Here is a 23014-nt window from a genome sequence, read left to right on the forward strand (position 1 = left end):
ATCTTGTTTCTAGCCTCAGCTCATCAAAATTATCGTTGCGTACTCATTGACTGTGTCACAGGTAGACTGGAAAGTGGCGAGCTCATGCGGAGTCAAGTTCGCACCTTGTGGTCCGAGGTAATTTCCCACGCGGATCTTGAACAACTCCACTTCCGAGGCCACTCGGACACTCTCGTAGTCGATCGAGAGGCTCTCCTCCGTGCTGTTGATCAGCACCACACGTAGCGCCATCTCGTCGTCGCCGGAAGTCAGCGTGTGCAGAGCGTTATTCCCTGCGAGGAAACGCACCTCCGCCGTTACAACCTGCGATGGAACTCTTTCAGACGCCTCTGCAGACACCGTTTTGAAAGTTTCTTTTCTCGACCTAAAAAGCTTAGGCAGGCACCAAGAAAGGTCATTGAGAAATTATTTTCACAGCAGGAAAAAACCGTCTTTCAATTTTCTACAGGCATGTACAAAGTGTTTTTGTAAAGTATCACATTGGCACGAAATTGTAACATCAAAACACCAGAAGTTGTCCAACAAGCGCTCGAGGGACGTGGGTTCGCGCACTTTTTTTCCCGAGCTTTTTATTTATTTATTTATTTTAATCTCAGGTACTGTCAACGACATTACAGCTTTTTCAGGATGTGCATAGGAAATGTTACGCACAAATTGTATTAACAAATAAACTTTCGTACTGCTTAGTACAACGCTTGTTGCAATGAATTGCGTGAGCAGGGAGGATATATACAGATAACGGGAAATTCGAAATGAACAATACAGCGAACTTGGTAGGCAAGGATGCACTTACACATGATAAAGTACTTACAGAGATGCTGTCTTATAAAGCGATGTGAGTAGTTTGCTGTATCTGGATAAACATCATTTAATTATTTCGCAACGGTTTTTTGCCAAGGTTACAAATTTCGGCGATGATGTGTTAGTAGTGATTCAGGGGACTGAGCGATTCCATTCTCTTACTGCAAACATGTAAAACGAGCACTTAACACTCAGTGTAGAACGGGTAGTTCTTAAGAGTCAATGCATGCTTATGCCAGAAGGTCTGGAACTCACTACCAGATGCACAACGAAGTATTTATATTTAGTGTATCATGCACTAACTGAAACATTAGTTTTAGTTGTGCTAGTGTGGCGTTGTTTTGTAAATTATGATTGCTTTTCTGGAGTAAAATACAAAGTTTTATAAAGTAAGGTGCACATTGCGCTGGAAACAAAATATAGAATAATAATATTGTGGTTCGTAAAATCTTTCTGTGAGACTATCTCTAAGGGCGCGCGTGCTGCCAATCTGACTACTCTGTGAAAAATTATCACTGCTTTCGCTAGCCCAAAAAATACCCCAAGTGCGACCTGAAGCGTGCTTTATTTGTTTGAGGAAAAGAAATCACTACTACGCTCAGCGCACTCAAAAACAAAATATACAGCTGCAGATTCTCAGCACGCACAACTTTGTACGTCGATTCTAAAAGGTTTAATGAACTCAGAACAAAAGAAAAGTTATTCTTTCCGAAGACGGTCTGCTGAGCTCTAGGCGGAGTTTGCTATCCAGCCAAGTTTAAAACTTTTTCTTGATGACTGTCCCTCTCTTTATTTATTCACTCACACCAGGCAACAAAGAGATACGAATACTATGTTTCTAAAGAGCGTGACCATGCCGGAGACTTCAAGAGAATTTAGTGCGTAAGTTCCAGCTCAATTACGAAAGGACCGAAGGCGTGTCAGCACTAAATGATTGTCAGAGAAACGACTTGCCACTTCCTCTAAGAGGAAGACAGTCTAAAGAAAAGATGGTTTAGAAATTAACCCACGCGGGAAGTCGAGAGAAGAAACATGTTGCTTTTAAAGCTCTAAAAAGCGCGAAATAAAGCTCTAACATTTCGTACAAGACCACAAGTTTGCGTGTTTGGGTGACTTATTCGATTCGATGGAAACGTTCCTTTGAACGCCTACCAGTTAATGACCCCAGCGCTGAGTCAACAGAATAACTTCTCCTGTTTAACTTCACGACCTTTACGCAGAATGGTTAAGCTTTGTTTTATTTTATCGAAAAACAAGAAAAAAAAGCAACTCCTCGAAGAAACAAAGCCTCCCTTCCAAGACACGCTCAACGAGAAGTGCAGCTTTACTCATAGCCCCTTCATCGCACCGAAGGCTGTGAAAAAGGATCAAGTTGGCAATGAAGGGGCAGCCAACAAAGGGCATTTTTGTCGGAAATGTCGGAATTTTTGTCGGAAAGTCCACGTAGCGCCGGTGACATCGCGCTCCCTTAGGAGTAGAATAATGTTCGAAAGCATCACGTATATTGCCGCGTTTTTTAAGATCATACATGTATATGCAGCGTATTTAGAGCATGCAACAAAAACATTAATACTGTGCGTATTTTAAGTTTTTTCTAAAAGAAAGGAAAACAAGATGGAAAACGAAAAGTTCATACTACAAGGTCGATGATAGCTGAGTTTTTTTCGTACATTATCATTCTTAAATCGTAGCGTAGTGCTTACTCGCTCGCTGGTTTCTTTTATTTCGTCGCTTCACATGCGCCATGCAACAAGCACAGACAGGACTTACCAATCCAGTATTCATCAGCGGGATTCCCGAATCCACTGGCGTACTCAGTCCAGTTGCGGTAGAAATGGTATACTCTGTTTCCAAACTGTCCTCTTCTTTGGATTACCTGCTTGTGAAAAGGGGATGAAAATAACTCTTGTTGTTTCTTCACGTACATATTTTAGCATTATAGTTATAACCAAAGGCCCAAATATATTAAGATCTGAGTGACAACCTGCTTGGAAGCGCATTGTATAATCTTCATGCGGACATCATTGGTCTTTGAAGGCTTCCTAAACATCGCGATGCTCGCTTCACTTAAAGCATTCATTCTCACTCACTCACTCACTCACTCACTCACTCACTCACTCACTCACTCACTCACTCACTCACTCACTCACTCACTCACTCACTCACTCACTCACTCACTCACTCACTCACTCACTCACTCACTCACTCACTCACTCACTCACTCACTCACTCACTCACTCACTCACTCACTCACTCACTCACTCACTCACTCACTCACTCACTCACTCACTCACTCACTCACTCACTCACTCACTCACTCACTCACTCACTCACTCACTCACTCACTCACTCACTCACTCACTCACTCACTCACTCACTCACTCACTCACTCACTCACTCACTCACTCACTCACTCACTCACTCACTCACTCACTCACTCACTCACTCACTCACTCACTCACTCTCACTCACTCACTCACTCACTCACTCACTCACTCACTCACTCACTCACTCACTCACTCACTCACTCACTCACTCACTCACTCACTCACTCACTCACTCACTCACTCACTCACTCACTCACTCACTCGTTATTGCTTAAGAACCTCATCACTTACGAGTTTTCGTCGAACTCTGGACTACTCATGGCCTCTCACAGCTCATACTAACTGCAGCGTCACCCAGAAAACTATTAATTGCAATAACGCGTCTAACTACAATAGCTGAAAATTTAGTATAATTCTGTCAACCAACCTGTGAATTGTGATAACTCTGTTGCTTTCTAATTTCTGCCACCATTAACACGGCTGTGGCATAAAAAGAAAGACGGAAGCATAATTTTACCCCTAGTAACATGCTTTTGAACATTCATATCTTCTTTGACACTCCCGGTAGCAGCTGGAGAGAGCGATCTCACCGTCCACCCTCCGCCATCCGACTCCATGTCGCAATACACCCTCTGTCCGGAGGGTCCCGCAGCCTTGTGAAATATGGTGTACACGCCGCTGGTGCCTTGGCCAGCGTGCAAGAGATCCCCGCAGTGCCTCGGCTGAACGGCATCTGAAGCGCAGGCAGAATGACAAAACGATGTGCCTGCAGTCCCCTTATCTTTTAGTGTGCGTAAGCAGTTTAACAGCTAAGTCAAGTCGTTTACTATGCAAGGAGGAAGCGCTAAAGGAAGGCACACAGAAGTCAGACGACGGAACATGCATCTCCGTTCTCTCTGCCGTTTTTAAACCCCTGTACACACGCACACACATACACACGTGAGCAGAGAGCTTCATCGCCACTGACAGTAGCAAGGCAGCTGACAGTTTGCCACGGCAGAATCACTCATGCCCGAAATCAAACAGAAATGTATGCTTTTAACAATAAAAAAAGGATAAGCAAAAAGAATAGGAAGAACGAGAAGGGAAGAGGGAAAAAAAGAAGAAAAAATTTGCAACTAAAGAGAAGAGATAGGGAAGTGGACGATTTTTTTCCTTTTCACGAAGAGAGGAACAGAAGTCTTCGTCTAAGGCAGCTTTTTCTAGCCTGCTGAGTGAAGTCGCTCAAAAAGGAGAAGAGGACGTGATAAGAGAGTTATGGCTGAAAAGAATAAAAAAAAAGATCACGATGGCTGACGAAGACGGCAGAGTGTCGGCAGCAGGCTAAGGATACTGCACTAAAAACGCACAAAAAAATTAGCTCCATGTTCAAAGGCGAAGAAAGTTACAAGATTGAAATTGAGGTTATATTAATATACAGTAGAGAATAGACTTTATTAATACTGCCTGAAACTTCCGCATAAGCCGTATAGCGACGCTAAAATAGTTATGGTCTATCATTTGTGGCACAAGACATGCGCTATGAGATGAGCGCTTTTGCTGCTGGCGGCCACCACCTTGAAAAGAACTAAAGCGGCAAGATGAGATAGTTGGTGTATCTGCATCTTTGGAACTGGGGGTACTGCGCTAACGAACACGGACAACAAGAAGGTAGGGTGTAGTTGACGAGATGTGCGCATCCCTTCTTGCCCAAATGTGTTAGCGCAGTAACCATGTTTGTAAAAAGCATTAAGTGTTTTACGCTTTCCGCTTAAGTATGTTTTCGGAAGCTACAAGCAACCTATAGCCACGTGCCCGTTAATTTTAGCGTCGACCAGTCTTGCGACTCGTAGAGTCTGCAACAGAAATCTAATGCAGAACTTACACAAAAAAGCGCATTGCCTTCATAGATAGCACACAGACATGGACGAAGGCCCAAACGGGGCTCCTCCGTTTCTGCAGGATGTGTTATCTCAAGCAAAGATACTCGTGTGACATGTTTTTGAGCGCTCTTGACGGGTCATGGGTGTTATTCGCCACTGCTAATCATGGACACATGGAGTCACTCACTTTTTACGTCAGAGAGTATCTGCGATAGTTCTTTCACGTGCTGCTCCGCCTGCGCTATGGACGGTCCGTCTACGATTCGCGAAGACACAACGCACGCAAGGGCAGCGCTCACGAGCGGAAGGACGATGCAGCGATTCATGGTGATTGCTCTTGACGGCTGAAAAAAATAAGCCCAAGATTGACGTTAGTTGAGCTCGTATATATTGCACATATACACGAAGCCATTCTTGTTGGTTGGCAGCACGGTATGACACATATATGTGAGGACATGCAGTGGCACACTCCACAGAACACTGAGTCCCTTATGTCCGCCAGGCTCCACGAGATGAATCCTCACTCAGCGGCCAGATTTCGTGAGTAACGTGAACATATTACACGGGTAAGCGCCGGCGCCATGATTACAAAGCACTAAAGCCTGGCCCGCATGGAGATTTAATTGCACACGAAAACGGCCCGCGTGTAAAATGCACGTGATCCTGCCACTGCTGAGTTGTGGCGGCGTCGGTTTGATTGTACAGGTGGGATTAGCCTTACGGTGGCCTGTCGGATGTTGCTACGCCTGAATTAGTAATTTGAATGATCCTGTCTCCACCACTGTTTCTATGTCCTCTAAAAAGTTCGAGTGATTTTTGTCATTGATCGTCGCTCAGTTCGGGAGTCCTCATTATGCACGATTGCGGGAGACGTCGTCAAAGGGAACGTTCAGTATCCCCAGGTTGCGCAGGGGTGTCTCACGCTGGGCACAAAAACGCGGGCACGCGGAAACGAAATGGTTCCCATTACCGACATCGTCACAAGTTACGCCCATTGGTGAGGACCACGAGGCTTGTCGGATGAGGGAGTTATACTCTCTCGGATCGCCCTGCCGCCAAACTTGCACTATCACATAGGCGTTTATTGCGCTCGATTTGTGCCTCCGTGGTGGCGAAAGTTTAGCGACACGGGCGCATGTGGATCACACACGGCCCGTTTCGGCTTGCGTAAAACGTTCCATGCAGGCCAGGCTGAATATCGGAACGCGTCGCCGCCCCTTAGCGTCCGTCACTGCGCGTATGGTCTTTTGCACACGTTGGAAAAAAAAAAAAAAAACTTACCGCACGGAAATGGCTTGGTTGCGTTTAACGGTGGACTGCTGGCCAAACGCCAAGAAACAAAGCCCGTGAGATAGCATTTCATTTCTATGGAAACACGATAGTTCATGTGCATGTTTTTGTTATTGCCAGCGTAGTTTCCCCGGTCGGCTAATAGATGACGCTCTGGTTGCAGGTCCAGTTAATGCTGCGGTATGGGTACTTTGTCTGGCTGCTGTCCTCCATTGCTTTTTTCCTGTTATGTACACCCCCCCCCATGTAGGGATAATTACGCCTGCAACCAGGTTACTAAAGAGGTTTACAATGGTTAAGGCCTGATTAAAACTTAGTTCTAGCTGTGAAGTTCACTTAATGCATTTGCAAACAACTAACATCTTCTCTGCGGGGAGAGAACGCATCAATTTTTATATGTTTTACCAAAATATTCTTAATAGTACTTCTGTAATGGTATGGTGACGTGTTGTCAAGAAGACGAGAATGCGACAACGTGGTTCTTTCGTAATTCACTTCTAATAGAAACCACCACTCATACTAATGCTAGGGCTAGGAAAAATGTCAACCTTCCAGCCGTATCTTTTTTATCTAAACTGGCAAATGACTCTTGTCTGGCTCCTCACGAAAAGAGATAGGAAGACATCCCGAAAGTGCAAAACCTCTTCCATTTACGTTGATTTGGGGTGATATCAATATATTTTTTTATACCACGCGTTCCTGGACAAATGTATTTTAAAAGAGCCCTGGTCTAGTAAAAAGTGAGTAACGCAAGCATCTGCAAGCTTACCGTAGCACCTTTATAAGACCCCTGTCGGCAGGCTGCTCCGTGAAACTTCCCTCGTGTGATTCGTCCCAAAGGAGCTCGATTTCTCCAGTGCGGACAGTACGGTAGCTTCTGTGCGCTTCTACTTAAATATACACACACAGTTCAGATAAGAGTTTCGCCTCCATTCGCAGAAATGCTACCGCATGGAGAACACCGGATACGACTGCAGATATCTCCTTTTGTCCTTGCGGGGGGAAGCCCAGCGACCCACGCACGAAGATAAAGTGCGACTGACTGAGAAGCATTGCTCTCCTAACCCGCAAGCCCGTGCGGCGTCACAGTTTTCAGCAAGAAAACATGCGCCCGTGGCCGTCGCCAACGCGATGCGAAATGCGCTGCTTCATCACTTCCTTTGGTATCGTTTGTGTGAGTGCAAGCGGTCCTTTCCGTATCTCTACCTTTATACTGAACTTTTAAAGCTCACTGTTGTGTCGTTAGCGGAGGGTGGAAAAATATACAAGTGGTTCAACTTTGCTGAACCGATTTCTCACGTTGCGAAAGCAGAGCGCACAGCTCCGGTTTGTATACCCCATACTCTGACGTCACAAATATAAATTGAATGAGTGACACCACGAGATTACCACATGGCTTCTTATCGCCCTCTACCGACAACTCGAAAAGTGAAAAGTCAAGGTTAAATGTCAAGGTCAATGTCGAAGGACAAAGGTCAAGTGGTGCAGCACCAAGGTAGACCACACATGGTAATGCAGATGCGCAACCATTAATTATCTCAAGGTCGTTTGAAGGTCATTCTGAGGCTCATGGCGAAATGCGTCGCAGCTATAGTAGTGTAGCTTTGCTACAAAAACCGGCTTGCGGCGGCTCCTATCTGCCAGAAGGCTCAGGCAGCTTAGGACACTGAGTGCGTGGTTGCTGAAACCTGACCATTTCAGTTACACACTTTTGGCCGTGTATACGTAATTGTTGTTGCCTTGAGCAAAAGTGGGGTTGGTGGTATGGAGCAAGGTGACTGAGTGTAAGGAGAATTTGTAAGAAAAAAAAAATGCAACTGAAGAGAGACAAACAAAAATTGCCCTTTTAGGTTTATTATTTCTTCCTCAAATGCACGGGAATGTATCGTAGTAGAGCGCCTGCGATCAAATGCATTTTCATCTATTTGTTCTGATGTTTGTGGAGGTCAGAGCATGTGTTCTCAAGAGGACATTTTATTCTAGTACTTCAGTGTTGCAACCAGTACCGCAAAATGAACTAGGGTGACTGAAGAGAACAACTCGCTGAGACCTGCACCGTACTCAGCAAGAGGAGCAGGTGCGCTTGCTATTTTTCTATTCATGATGTAATGTTAGAGAACACAGTACTAAGCAAAACTGTCTTTTATCCTGCTGAGGAACAAAATGCGACGAACACGTTCGAACACTACACGATGATGGGGCCAATGTAAACCAATATTTAAACATTACAATTCTGAGAATAAAAAAATGTTTTAGCAATATAGTTATTCTTGCACCTAGTATTCCACATTGCATTCTACATGGGCAGCACTTTCAGAACAGTAGTGTTTGTGTGCAACAGTGCCGTTCAAAGCTTACAGAGAAAGACAGCCCAGACTATCCGTCGTTTTTCCGAAATAAAACACTAAGCACTCCACCGCTGAAGCCAAACGCTGTGTTTCGCCTGACTTTCCTTTTGTTCTTGCAACCACACTTACCTTACATCGGTCCACAGAGCTTCCTTTTTTCATTACGTTCAGCTGATGTTAAGGACAGCGCAGCGAGTTATGGAAAAAAAATTATAGATGTAACGTTAAGAGATCGGAAGCGGGCGGTGTGGGTGAGGGAACAAATGCGGGTTAATGGCACCCTAGTCGAAATCAAGAGGAAGAAACGGGCTTGGGCAGGGCATGTAATGCGAAGGCAAGATAACCGCTGGTCCTTAAGGGTAACGGAGTGGATTCTAAGAGAGGGCAAGTGTTGCTGGTGGAGGCAGAAACTTAGATGGGCGGATGAGATTAAGAAGTTTTGCGGGGATACGGTGGCCGCGGCTAGCAAAGGACGGGGTTAATTACAGAGACATGGCAGAGGCCTTTTCCCTGCAGCGGGCGTAGTCTGGCTGGTGATAATCATGATGATGAACAAGAATACCTGCCCGAGATAGCCGTCTTCCTTCCGGTGACCGTACATAATTATCGTTGTCAGCCCTGCATAATACTCCTATAGTAACAATGATGACATTAACAACCTCTTCATTACAGCCTGCTACCGCTATAGCTGGCATACTTTGTCTATCGCCGCCTAGCCAGTGTATTTCGTAACTATCAGTCGCTGGAACATCGAAATTTTACGTTCTCTTTTTTTTCTTTTTTTTTGCGGCTCTGCTTTAGGATGTATGGTCTTTCTTTACTTGAGAGCGTGCTTTAGGCTCTTCAGCTTGGGAAAATGGTGGCATGCTTCACAACTTTATTTTTACGTGCGACTTTGTTGTAAGAAAATGGCAAACAGTTCTTCAGAATTACTTAAGATTAATAATCAAGTATTGCTTAAGAATGACTTAGGAATTAATTGGCGCCCCCGTCTATGCGAGTTTCTTAAAGAGCAATTCATTCGCCGCGGGATTGCCAGGAAGAAGCCACTTCGTAACTGGCTCCACCATAGTTGGGCCGAAATTTTGGATTCTGCGCTGTAATCGTATTTGCACCACGATGCTCTCGACTGTGCGCGGAAGAAATGACTTTAATAGTGTGTTTCTCAGGTATTAATTAAACTTCACGCAAGTAAACATTTGGTATTAGGCCTGTATGGACACTATCGAAGTATTTCTTGGATGCCTGTATCAAAAAAAAAAAGCCGTATTGTTGTTCCAACCGCATCTACATTTTCTTCTAAGCACTTTAAATTGTCAATCCAAATACGCAGTGTCCACTTTCAGCCATTCTTGCGCCAACCAAAAAGCTGGATGAACGAAAGCAGCACCTCTTTTCCCTCTGCCCCGCCGCGGTGGCTCAGTGGTTACGGCGCTCGGCTGCTGGCCCGAAAGACGCGGGTTCGATCCTGGCCTCGGCGGCTGAATTTCGATGGAGGCGAAATTCTCGAGGCCTGTGTATTGTGTGACGTCGGTGCACGTTAAAGAACCCCAGGTGGTCGAAATTTCCGGCGTCCTTCTACGGCGTCCTTCATAGCCTGAGTCGCTTCGGGACGTTAAACCCCAATGAACCAAACCATAAACCATCTTTTCCCTCTACGCAATTTGGAGAATCTCTATGGCAAATAGTGTCGACTTCATAGTGTGCCGTAACCTAGAGTTACGTGATTAGGTACCTAGAGTTAACGTGATTAGGTAAGCTTTACATAACGGGATTAGGCAAATATGGCTTTGGATTCGGTGCACACCTAGGTTGAGGGTGCCACTATATAGCTACCGCTCCCATTACTTCGGCTTAGAGGACAGGTTAAAGTCCAGGAGGCACTCACAGCTGATTCTGACGCCTGTTCGCGTCACAAAGAATAGCGAAGAGTTGAGATAATCATTGGTTGAGATACGTCTTATATCAAACGCCCTTCATATGCACGTTGCTGGAGAGATCTGTGCGGGCGTATGGCTCCCCCGTTGTCACGGTGGCCGAGGCGGATGCTCGTTCGTCCGCCACCGACTGCCGTCAAGAGTATTCTTCGAGCCATCCGCAACAAATTCCGCGAGGTTTGCCCAGAGGAGAGTGAAGACCGTGCTGTCCTAATTTGCTGGAATAAGCCAGTGACCGGGTGGATAGCAATAGGTAGTTCTCTCAGTTTCCTTGTGTGTAGATCTGAATATGGCTCGCACTCCCAGGCGATGTGGGAAGGAGTGGCCGCACTCCGTCAGGGGCGGAACATCTCTTCGTCGGGTTCATTGTTCTTGAGGAGTTGAAAGAAACTAAACACAAGAACGCGACAAGAAGCCCATTATAGGGCTCCTTCGAATATGGATGGATAAAAAAAAAAGCGATGCTTGTTCTCAAGCCTGTAATTTCTGCGCTCTAGGTTTAACCAGAATGCATGTCCTGTGACTAATACGAGAACTTGGAACGTACTGAAAATCGAATACCCACTCAAACAACGTCTTCATTCACTATACTGCAAGCACCACCTCATATTTCTTTTATGAGATCCATAGATCACTAGAACAACAATGGAAACAGAGGTTTTATTGAAAGAAGGAGGAGGAGGAAGAGGAAAGGCAGGTGAACAACAACAGCAGCAAACCGGTTTGCTACCCTGGGCGGGGGAAGAGTGGGAGGGGACAAAAAGATAAGAGAAAAGAGAAAAGCTATAGCTTACACTGAGACTTCGCGGTTGGTAATAAAACTACCTAATTTAATATACGCGTCTGTTGAAAAGTTGATACCTGCGCTTGTAAGCGTGCGTTCAGCAGTTTCTTTGCGTACTGCACGAAAGCTCGCATATAAAAGTCCTTATATGTCCAGCTGGAAGAATCAACAATAAACGTGGCGTAGTAGCAATTCAAACGATGCGGGGGAATCGAAAAGTACGCTAGTTCCGGCCACTGCAAGATTTCTTAGCAGCACAAATTTGAAGCCGACGCATTTTTGACCGTTATAATACGGCAGTAATTAAATTTTTTGTGCCGCCCACGTGTGCAGCCAGACACTGAATGTACGACGATGTTCTTCAGGCCTGGCCACAATGGCGGGGAAGAAACAGGGGATTTTTAGCCTTCCAAGTCATAAAGAAGAAATTAGGGACTGAGACGATATGCAGGCCTTAACAGTTACCGAAAGTTGGAGAAATGCCCCAGGCAGCGCTCAACAACTCAGTAAAGCAAAAAAAGAAACTGAGTTTGAATTACCCTTTCCTGAAGCCGTGTCATGAGAGCTGAATGCGCAAAGATTCTTTTCACTTTCCTTACTGAACCATGCGTGGGCACAGAAACTCAGGTTTATGTTGATCATGTTAGCACATCTTGGTTTATTCTTATCGTCAAAAAGCGAATGATGTAGGATGGCGATCAAACTGCGAAAATGCTCGCGCTTTTGGCAGTGCAGAACCGCGTTGCGCCACAATTGTGTGATGTGATTGTCAGGAAAGCCAACTCCTGTAGGACATACACTGAGTCATTCGTTCAATAAAATTGATTTTTTTTCTGCAGCTCATTAATGACCCCACCTGACAGCAAATGAGTCTCAGGACCATGATTACAGTATGAAAATCCGCCCTGCATTAAATGAATATTGACTGAATAATATACCTCCGGAAGTTTTTTTTTTATTGTAGCTTAAAGCATTTTTGCGGCCTCTTGTCACAGAGTACGAAGTGATGTGCGTTATTTTTGGAATGCGATAGGGTTCATCCGTCTGGTTCGCTATGAGCCTGAACAGACTCGCGCATTCTTGGCGCTTCATGCCAAGCACGTCTAAGCTGATGGTCCTGATTTCTATATAATACCAGAGAACAGGCAAACTCGTCAATTTTAAAACAATAACGCCACCTTTCTATCAGTCATAAAACCGCGCTGCTCACTGCCAGCCCTGGCTGAACTACCCTACCGCACCCACCAGGAAGGTTCGGCAACGCGTGACTTCCATCTGCGCGATGGAAGGTAAACTGCTTAGAACGAATTTTCTAGCCGGTCATAACGTCTTGCTCGCTGTGATGTACTGGGTCATTTATATTTTTGCGTACTCTTCGGTACTGCGCGAAGGCTCTTTTTAGTCGTTGGCAAGGAATGGGTAGCTATTGATGTCACCGTCACCGAAAGAAAAAGTTACAGCTGACCTTAGTGAGGAAACTACTACAAGTTCCCAAATTCATTTTCATTTTGTGCAATAAATAATGGAGAGAGATCAGGATGACTATCCGGAAGCACTGTCAGGTTTTCCAATTCTGTTAAGTGAGGGTATGCAGCCGAGGCCCATGAAATGTACTTGCGATAAGCATGCACTTATGTACACCCTAAACACTAATACGCTTATATGGGAATAAAAAGGGGCCTAAAATAGCCTCTAGCGCACTCTTTTTTATAAAAGAGAGTGAGCTAGAAGAGACCTTACTCCCTTTTAACTCCCTTCTGTTTAGAGTGTCGACAAGCTGTGTGCCCAAACTCACAAACTAAACAACAAAGCTGCCTGACTGGTTTTCAGCACCGTATGAAACAGAAATGAGAGAGCGAGAGAGAGAGAGAGAGAGAGAAAGGAAAATAATGAGGCTAATGCGGTCGTTGCACTGGGATTTGAAACGAGCTTCACCGGAGAGCAGTGTGGTACATTGGAACGATAGAGTGATGAAGTCGTGATGATAAGGTGTACGTGCTTATTCTGCTCTCTCCTGTCTGCCCCAAAAGTTAGGCCTTAGCTTTTTTTTAAGCAGATGAATGAAATAACCCTTCACTGCACACCACTGCACCAATTTTAAGAAAGCAACGCGACTTATCGAGCTAAGCTTACCATCTTTGCCCATTATTCAGCGAAAGCTGTTATAGCGTTTGTCTAGCCATTTAAGCACAAACGCTAAATTATTCACGCAGTGCAATACGAGAGCTTTGTGATCGCTAAAGTTGGAGGAAATCACATCGCGAGCTGGGACCAATGGCAACTTGTTTTCGAAGATGAAGTCTATACAGGTGTGGCGACTCGTCGCTGGCTGTGATAGATCGAAAGTCAAAATGAGCCCAAGGTTTGTCATCACTTCCATAAATGCAGTGCATGACACAGGAATGTTGAAATTTTCAAGCTGCACAACGCTATTTCATGTACGGATTCAGATGCGTACGTCCGGCGGATGGATGGATATGGATGGATGGATGGATGGATGGATGGATGGACGGACGGACGGACGGACGGACGGACGGACGGACGGACGGACGGACGGACGGACGGACGGACGGACGGATGGATGGATGGATGGATGGATGGATGGATGGATGGATAGGAGCCCCCCCTTTGAAACGGGGTAGTGGCTATTGCCACCATGCTCAGCTTTTCTTTCTTTATTATTTTTTTGTTTACTGCCTTGGCAATTCTCATTAAGAATCGCCATCATCTTTACCTACGGTTTTCTACAATTCTAACCTGATGCCACATCTCTGCTTTTCAGCCACCAATCCTCCAATCGCTTTTTGCTAACTTCCACTGCAGATTTATTTACATGACCATTGTTATCTTTAAACCCTAGGGCCTCAGGAAGAGTGACTGCGCCTGCATCGACATCCGGATGGATACCATCACATTCGATTATGAGGTGTTCAATTGTTTCCACACATCTACCACACACTGCACATGTGTCATCTTCTTCGTTAAATTTATTTTTGTAGCTGCGCGTTCTAAGACACCCTGACCTAGCTTCAAAAAGTAGGGCACTGCCTCTTGAGTTATCATAGAAAAATTCTTTCCTGATCTGCCTTTTCCAGTATCGATATAGTTCTACACTATGTTTCTTTTCCATTGAATTCATCCAATTTTTAACTTCCGCATTTTTAACCTGTCGTTTAATGCTCTTTCTTTCTCCGTCCTCATGACCTGCATACTTACTGGTTAGTTTTCTAGTTCTTTTCCGCCACTGTGAGTCAACGCTCTTTCTGTATAAATATTTAAATACCTTAGCTGCCCACCTGTTATCGTCCAATTTTCTCAGGCGTTCTTCATACAGTATTTTACTCTTAGCTTCCCGTGCTTCGAACGATGCCCAGCTCATATCCCCTTGTACTGCCTCGTTTGTGGTTTTGCCGTGGGCACCTAGTGCTAATCTTCCAACAGCTCTCTGATTTACGTCTAATCTCGACTGAACTTCTGCCCTTAAGCACAGAACCGCATTGCCGAAAGTAAGTCCCGGCACCATTATTCCTTTCGAAATACCTCTTAGTACTTCATATTTGTTGTACCCCCATAGTGCCCTATGTTTCATTATCCCGGCGTCTCTTCGTCCTTTTGCCCTAAGAGCCTGTTCATGCTTTTCCGTGTATATCTACCCTTCGTTTAGCCATATCCCGAGGTATGTATATTCGGCCACTTTGGGTATTTCGTGGCCTTGTATTGTAAGCACCTGATCAGTTGTATCGTTAAAAATCATCACACCTGATTTAGTTGCGCTAAAACTGAATTCTAGAGCGTCTCCTTCGTCTCCACAGCAATTAACCAAAGTTTGTAAATCTTCCTGGCTATCTGCTAACAGTACAATATCGTCCGCATACATTAAACCCGGGAGTCGCTGCTCAACTACATTTCCGCCTAATCTGTACGACAGATTATAACCTAGATTACTTTCTTCTAGCCTTCTTTCCATATTTATCACGTAAAGCATGAACAGCAGCGGTGATAGAGGACAACCTTGCCTTAATAATTTGTGCACCCCCCCAGTTGCGGTACTTTTTCCCCTTCCCATGTAATTTCAACTTCGTTATCTCGGTAGATTTCCTGTAGAAAATCAATTACCTCATGACCGATACCTAAATCTTTCAATATGCTCCAAAGGAGTTCCCTGTTCACGTTATCGTATGCACTGCTTATGTCCAGAAAGGCTAAAAACAGAGGTCTGTTTTCCGCCTTAGCTATTTCTACGCATTGGGCGTCAAAAGTTTGCGGGCGACACCTGCCGGCAAAAAATGCAATTTCCGTGCAGCCTGGGCAGACAGCCTGAAATGACGGGGAATCTGCAGGAGTACCGCCAGAACGCGCAGGCTGCAGGTTTTCATTTCAGTGTGCATCTTGTGGCTTAACCAAAGTCTACATTTCTCGCAACTCGCGTGCCTCGCAAACGTTTGACTCCGGGTGTACAAACAAACTTAATGACATCGGTCGTCGGTGCAGTTGGCGCAATGAAGACGCAAGCGAGCACCAAGCTGGTAGGCGAACGGATGGCACACATTTCGCCACTGCGGTTGTCGACATCACCTTGTAAGTCCGATGTTACGACATCGCCCAAAGCATAAGTGCCGTTGTGTGCATATATGGACAGCCCGACCGCTCAGTTGTCGCTTCGCTGTTCCGCACACACAAATGTATAGTCACGTTTTTCGGAACGTTTGGTTGCGGTCATCCGCGTCTCGGAGAAGCGAGAAGACGTGATCGTGCACAGTATCTGAGGCGTGCTTCTGAAGGGAAAAAACGTTAATAGCGACTATGGTGGTGCTGGACTCCTTTACGTAGTCTGTCAAATGAGCATCGCGTCGTAGCATGGCTTTGCACCTAGCCGTGAGACTTTGTAAAAAGTCCTTCTCTAGCCGGTAAAACTTGGCGTTGGAAGACTGCCGTCCTCGATTGTGGGCAACAAGCTGTTGAAGGCAGGTAGCAACTGAATTGAATTTAACTGCATTTATGTTAACTTTATTCAATTTTTAATGTCATAGCATACAGGTGTCGTCGCACCAAAACCGTGCCGATGAACAAAGCAAAATGACCCGATTGGTCGAGACAGTCATGGCGTCACCGGTGTCACATGATCACCAAGTACCAATTACAGCACTCCGACAAATTAGAAATCCATCTCCAGCGCAGGAGCTGAGAAGCTGTGACAGTATCAACATCGCTACCGGAGAGTGCAACCGTAACAGTGGGCGTCAGGCGGGAAGATGACTTAACACACGAATAAAACACTATAGCCGAGAGTAAGATTCAAACCCACGGTTGCACGAACAGATCAGCCACCGCCGCAGCCGGACATCCCGCGCGTTTTTGTTGTTGTTAGCCTTTCAAAAGATGGCACATATTAACAGTGGGGGATCGGCCAAGAATCGGGACGCAGGGGTTGCGTTTAACTGCCAGTCTCTTGCGCTATGCTTTTGCTGTCGTTGTCTTCATCAGTCGTTGTCTCTGCTGCAAAAAGCAATGAATTTAAGTACAAGTAGCCGATGCCGCCCCTAAAAAGGACAAGGGTGCTTGGAAGCTGAATTAAATGTAACAAAGCTTTTGAAAAAGAAGGAGTGTCCTAACCCAGTGAAACCAGCAGTGCGCTGTTGAGAGTCGAGTGGCCTAATCTGCAGTATCTTTTCAACCTAGAAAGTTAATTAATTAGTGAAGAGTAATTAGGTAACTTTTTAATTAACTGGAATCAGGAATAAAGTGTCAGTTCGGAAGTTGCGGACAGTCTTGAAAATTAGCGGGCTGAAACGTTTGGACGAAGGGATCAAATAAGTAAAGTAGCTTTTTTTTTATCAGATTTAAAAGGTAACTCGGACAATACAAAAGCCTCCGCATGACAGCGGTGCTGCTTCAGAGTACCGAGAAACGTCTAAGAACACAAAACTTACTTCTCTTTCGAGCACGGTCCCCGACGGGGCATCAGTGGGCACTGGGCCTGAGGTATGCGCCAGCGGTTGTCAAGTGGTAGCTTTCTGTTAATGAAGGTAATAATAATAAAAAAAAGCTGCTGAAATGGTACCATGGGCAACCACTTCAGTCACATCTTTTTAATACTGTCTAAAACTTATGAATTGACGCTCTATACCTGAGGTTATTAATGAAAAAATTGCGAGGACACTTTGGCAACTAAAGTGTTGAGAGGCGAAAGCCGAGAACACTATGCGGTGACGACTTCCGGTGGATGTGACGTCGCACCGTTCCCGAGGCTGTATCGATACCAAAATTATACATCTTTCGGGGATCTTAAGTGTTAATTACGCTTAATTACACATTTTTCCATCTAATTCAACACAAATCCGACTTTTTTACGACCATTGTGTGACATTATTCACTATGCCGTGACGACTTCCGGTGGATGTGACGTCATACCGTTCCCGTGGCTATATTGTCATTGACAAACGCAGCAGGAAGCGGGAAGCACAGCCGTATTCTCAGAAGAGGCTCGCCGAACCGCTGAGCTCATGCAAGACAAAGACGACGCTCGGGCACGCGCTGGGAGCCAAGGTTCGGCCACCAGGTGGCGCCTGCAGAGTGTCAGCAGTGTGGCAATATCGACGTCTGCGCTATTTCGACGCAATTTCGACATTTTTGCCTATACTTAATTAACTAATTAATGCACAGTCATCAAACATGGCTTCTATGTTCATTTTTTCCTTCTCTATCTGAAGCAACCATTGGTTTTCTTCTATCTTTTTTAGTTCCTGAGTTAAACGCGTGTGACAGGCTTTGTTAACGGACGACAGTATGAGCCATTAAAGGCTTTCACCTTAAAAATTGAGCTAATTTATTTTTACTAATTCTTCACTTTGGGAGAATAAAAGACTACCGCAGACTAGGCCACGCGACTCTCAATAGCCCTCAGCTGGTTTCAGTGGGCTAGGACACTTCGTCTCTTTTAGAAGCTTGGTTACTTTTAGCTCGGGCAGCTGTTATTAGCAGTGTTAGTTCGTATTACAGGTATATTGGATTTGATCATGGTTTCTAGTTAGTAAGAGCACGGGACACGAACAAATTGACAGTGTTCGATCTCTTCTTGCCCATTGTGTTCTTTCTTTTGAGTAGGCAGATATTGCGATCAAACCTAAAAAAGTTTAAGCGCCGATAAACATGCAAGCGTTCGCCGGACCCAGCTGTGGCATCCGCTACGTTCACCTAGAGCTCACCTCGCCGTCAATGTTTGTGCAAGCTGGTAATTTACGTTCGACAACAAACCTATCACAGAGAACAACTAGCTGGCTGGATACAAAAGCCTTCAACACCTTGCACGGCCTGCATTTTTTCCCTCTAGAAGCACCGCTTGTATAGTGCTCTGCCGGCTGAATGGTGACCACCTCGGCCTTCTCTTAGACGTATCCTGAGAAATAAATAAATAATAAAAAAAGACAGCGACCTGCGAGACCACATGCAGTTGCGAAATGGGCTAATAACGCTCCAAGCCATAACCTTTTGATTTTATGGTCACTACGTTATTGCACAACTTCTTGCTGAGTAGCGTGGCTTTTTGGGCTTGTTGGTGCATAGTACCAATACACTGTAGCGCAGCAAAAGACGAGGACACAAGAGACGAGAGACGAACACCACGAGCGCTGAGCAAGGTTTTTTCCGCGAAAATTACAGCATGTACTTAACGATCGCCGCCTTGATGCTAAAAAAAGGTGATTTTCCGCTCGACTATAAAAAGTTGCCTCATCAAAGACGTTGAGCATTGCGAAGGCCCAGGCATTCTCGTCATGGGGGACCTGACGCCGGTAGTCAAAGTAATACATCGTTGATGAAGGCTGAAACCGGACGAGGATGCATGTTTGACGTGATGCCTGCCCCAGGCACCGTGCGTGGCAGCTTGAGGCGAGTGTATTTTGACACTGCATTATTTTTCGCGGTCGGGCTGGAAACGCAGCTACAGTGAACTAACACCCACATTACAGCGATACGTGCAGAAACAAAGACGGGAAGGAAGAGGAGGAAAATGACGAAGAGGATGAGAAAACAAGACAAGAATAAAAACATCCAGAAAGATAGGAGGACAATAAAAATAACACATTTTTCAAGAGAAAATGGACACATTTTATACGTGAATAATGCATTACCTAGACAACCTAACACCTTTAACATATCCTCTGGTCATACATCCCCTTGCTCCCTCATGTCTGCTCCTTCTTTCTCGCTGTATGTTACCTATTTGGTGAAGACTGTACCATATTCACTATCAACAAGCGTTCTGGCATGTGGGGTTTAGCGTCAGAAGCTTCACGTGTGCAATGAGGGACGCTGTAGTACCATTCGGTGTTCTTTAACGTTCACTCACATCTCACACCAGAGATTTTGCCTTTCGCCTTCACATGAAAGCGGCCGCTGCAGCTAGGATTCGATCCCACGACCTTCGGCTTAGCAGCTGAATATATTGACCATTGAACCACCACGGCGGCTATAAACGAGCGTTATCTGCTGTTCGAGCCGACCAACGACAAAAAAAAAAAAAAAGTCGACAGAGACTCTAAAGACTGCATACGTGCGAGAGCGCGTAAGCCCGCCCGCTCACTTTGGTAATTGTAGCAGCTGGTAATTGTACCTCTTCATGGTTCTACGTGGCCGCCAGAGGAGGTACGGCCTTTTGATCTGCGCGCTAACTTCACGAAGGCAGTCGCTGCCATACCGCAGCCCGGCAGCTAATGGCGTAATGCACATATATGCAGAATTGGTCTTTCTCTACTTAAACATTCATATATCGAATGGAGCCCCCCTCATAACACTCCTGGCGCAGTGGTGTAGCAGGCGGTGCGCCGCCGCGCTGGGATGAGAGGTGCTGCCGCTGGCAGGGCTTGTGCGATCCTGTTTCTCCCGAGCAAGCTCGCTCGATCAATCATTCCTTTGACCGCCACCTGCCAGGATGCACGAGGGCGACATCTTTTATGAGTAACGCCGAGTGTTATCACACACACACAGAGACGGGTTTTCGCTCATTGGGGCAAGTAAATGGGGCAATTGGGGCAAGCCTTAAAGAAGGCTTCGTGTGGCAGTCAGGGCTCTTAACCGAAACACGCAGATGATCGATGAGAGTTCATTGTGCGTCAGTAACAGAAATAAGGACAGGACGTAGATGGAAACATATTCAGTTGGCAGTCAAGGCATGTCAGTTCCCGTCTACGCCCAGTCTTTATTTGCGCTGATGACGCTCATTGAACATTTAGCCGCTCGCCCAAATTTCAGCTTTGATCGTTGAGAAGTAGCGTACAAATCGTCCTTGTTCTTTTCTTATAGTATAGTTATACACTTCAGAAGTACACCCTCCCGTCCAAAGTATACAGCCGAAGGGGTTTGCCTGTGAGGCCTGCAGCATGCCTTGTTATGCACCCTCAGCGACAGTAGTCTCTCGAAAGAGGAATGGCTTTGCGTCCTCAATCCTCCCAAGGTTTGGACTGTTTGATGTGCTAGGGAGCCACGCTAAACAGGTTAGAAATAAACCCCTTGGCCCTTATACTTTTGACGGGGGCTGTACGTCCGTGTCCTTCACGCAGAAGTTGGCTCCCTAGAATTCGCCTCAGTTCTTTTCGCGGCATGTCCTATTTTTGGCTGCGTGATGTTTGAAAGAAAGAGAAAAATGAGCCAGTTCTCAAGAGGTATAAAATACTAAAGCTAGCTCATTTTCGGGAGTGGCTACGCTGCGGGCGCATTTAACGTCGTCAGCGACGGAGAAGTGCTGCGTGAGGCTTTCCTCAATCCACTCCTACACTTCTTCAGTACTGCGCTCCCTACTTCAGCACCATTGGGGCGAAAACCCTGATTATAATTTCAGCTCAATGACATACTGTTTCCTTTAAATCTTCTGGAGAAATTCTTTTAGTAGCTGAGAAAAAATATACAAAAAAACAGAAGCGCACATGTTCGACGGTCGACCGTAATATGATTTTACTCTACGTGTTTCAAATATCGCGCGCAGCCTGACCTTGTTAGCGAAGAAGCACGTGTATTAACAAAAATCCACGTGGCCCAATGTTCACCAGGATGTGGAATCTCGTGGGCATAAAGTGTTTTCTGTCTTGATCTTATGCTTTTTGTAGTCTTTCTAACGAAGAACAAAAAAAAAATGTTGTTGAGCCCAATTTTGTGAATCAAAGGTCGAAAGTTTCCTTTTTAGCCTACCTTCTTGTCGTTGTTAGAGCTAACTAAATTTCTACTTCTGGAAACTTTCACCCTTTTTTTGTCTGTAACAAGGCTCCTCATTAACACAGTTTTAACGCCATATAAACTGAATTACGAGCTTAAATTTATTCTCCACTAAAAGCCCTATGATAATTTAAATTTCAGGCGCGAAATTGCTTTCTCGTACAACTCTGTTTCTCTCGCATCGCTAAAATTCAATCAGCGATTGAACAAGAAAACGAAGTAGGAAGGAAGGAGCATTTTTTTTTTTTTTTGGGGGGGGGGGGGGGGGGAGAAATTTCTAATAGTCGCTATTAGTACAGAGCAGCAAGGGTATAGCAGAGCGAATACAGACCTTTAAGGGTTTAGCAGAGCAAATACGTCATTCAACAAGTAATGGAAGTAGGAAGCGAAGAGAATTTTCTTGAGAAATCTCTAATGGTCGTAATTAGAAAGTCCACGAAAGGACTAGGAGTGCAATGACATGCTCTTCGGCCAAGAAAGCCAGTGCCACCAGGAATATCCGAGAGTTCACAAGCCGGTTGGGGTCTTTGATCTTGAAGATTGAGGCTGTGAATATTTGCTCTATACACAATTTTAATGAAAAAGGTGTTTTGTGCTCGCCGACCAGAAGTCACCGGGGCACTTTAGGTGTTCGGCGCTGCTCGAAGGCACGCTCGCAGTTCTTGTACAAGGTCGTAATTTTTTAGTCTCCTGCCATCCATTCTACTCCCGACATGCAGCATAGTGTCGCAAAATGTAAGCTAGATCTCTAACGACACCGCGCTTCACGCACCGAGGGAGAGACACCCGCCAGATTTTATGCAACTCCAATACCGCGAGGGCTGATGTCTTACCTCAGTAGAGTCCTTTGGTTAGGATCGTGGACGGCTTTGGCGAGAAGTATAGTGACGTGCCACCATGCCTTTTAGAACGTTCCATCTAGACTTTCGCACAGAACTCCTAACGGATCGCTTTCCTTCGGTGCCTGTGGCTGGTTGTGGAAATGGGAAAAACCAGTTTGGAGAGAACTCTAAGATCGATAAGAGTACAAGCAGCCCTGAGCACAAGGCCTGGGTGTGCTAGTACCATCCAGGAAATTATGAAAGGCTCTTGGCGCTACTGAGAGCCGAACTGAGGAACTCCAGCATGCAATGTGGGTGCTGCACCACTAGGCTACCGCTGCAGTGGCACAGTGCATTGCGGAGCATTGTCACTGCGTCCACAGTGTACACCAGATACTGCATACTGCCCGGCCTGTCCGACGGGGATGTGCCGATAGTCAGGAACGATAACGCCAGTGTAATGAAGCATTTCAAAGGTGGCGGCTATAGATTGACGCTGACTTAGCGGTGGACCCCACTGGTTTATCTTTGCGCGACCCAAAACCTTACCTCCCTGAGTCCCACTGTGCTCATTTGCGCACCTTCCGTCTGCTGTTGAGCTGTTGTCAATGCTCATTTTGTTTCCACAGTGCTACACA

At 45.6% G+C, this 23014-nt stretch overlaps 1 protein-coding gene across 3 annotated transcripts in view; it reads right to left on the reverse strand.

The window, feature by feature from the left end:
- LOC149341603 (techylectin-5A-like) overlaps positions 1–17428 on the reverse strand; it is a 28545-nt gene extending 11117 nt beyond the window's left edge. Inside the window, exons 1-5 of one of the 3 annotated variants that reach the window (XM_089543706.1) lie at positions 17280–17428; positions 5178–5334; positions 3719–3861; positions 2572–2677; positions 105–272 (exon numbers count right to left, since the gene is read on the reverse strand). In XM_089543706.1, the coding sequence (XP_089399832.1) occupies positions 105–272; positions 2572–2677; positions 3719–3861; positions 5178–5316 (556 nt within the window). In that variant the 5' untranslated portion in view covers positions 5317–5334; positions 17280–17428. Of the gene's footprint in view, positions 1–104; positions 273–2571; positions 2678–3718; positions 3862–5177; positions 5335–7049; positions 7267–17279 lie in introns of those variants that run through there. The other 2 variants (XM_089543707.1, XM_089543705.1) reach the window with 2 other exon arrangements.
- Positions 17429–23014: the final 5586 nt, after the last annotated feature.

The sequence above is a fragment of the Amblyomma mixtum genome, chromosome 5 (assembly GCF_055824585.1).
Source record: "Amblyomma mixtum isolate Tamu chromosome 5, ASM5582458v1, whole genome shotgun sequence".
In the NCBI taxonomy this organism is placed as follows: domain Eukaryota; kingdom Metazoa; phylum Arthropoda; class Arachnida; order Ixodida; family Ixodidae; genus Amblyomma; species Amblyomma mixtum.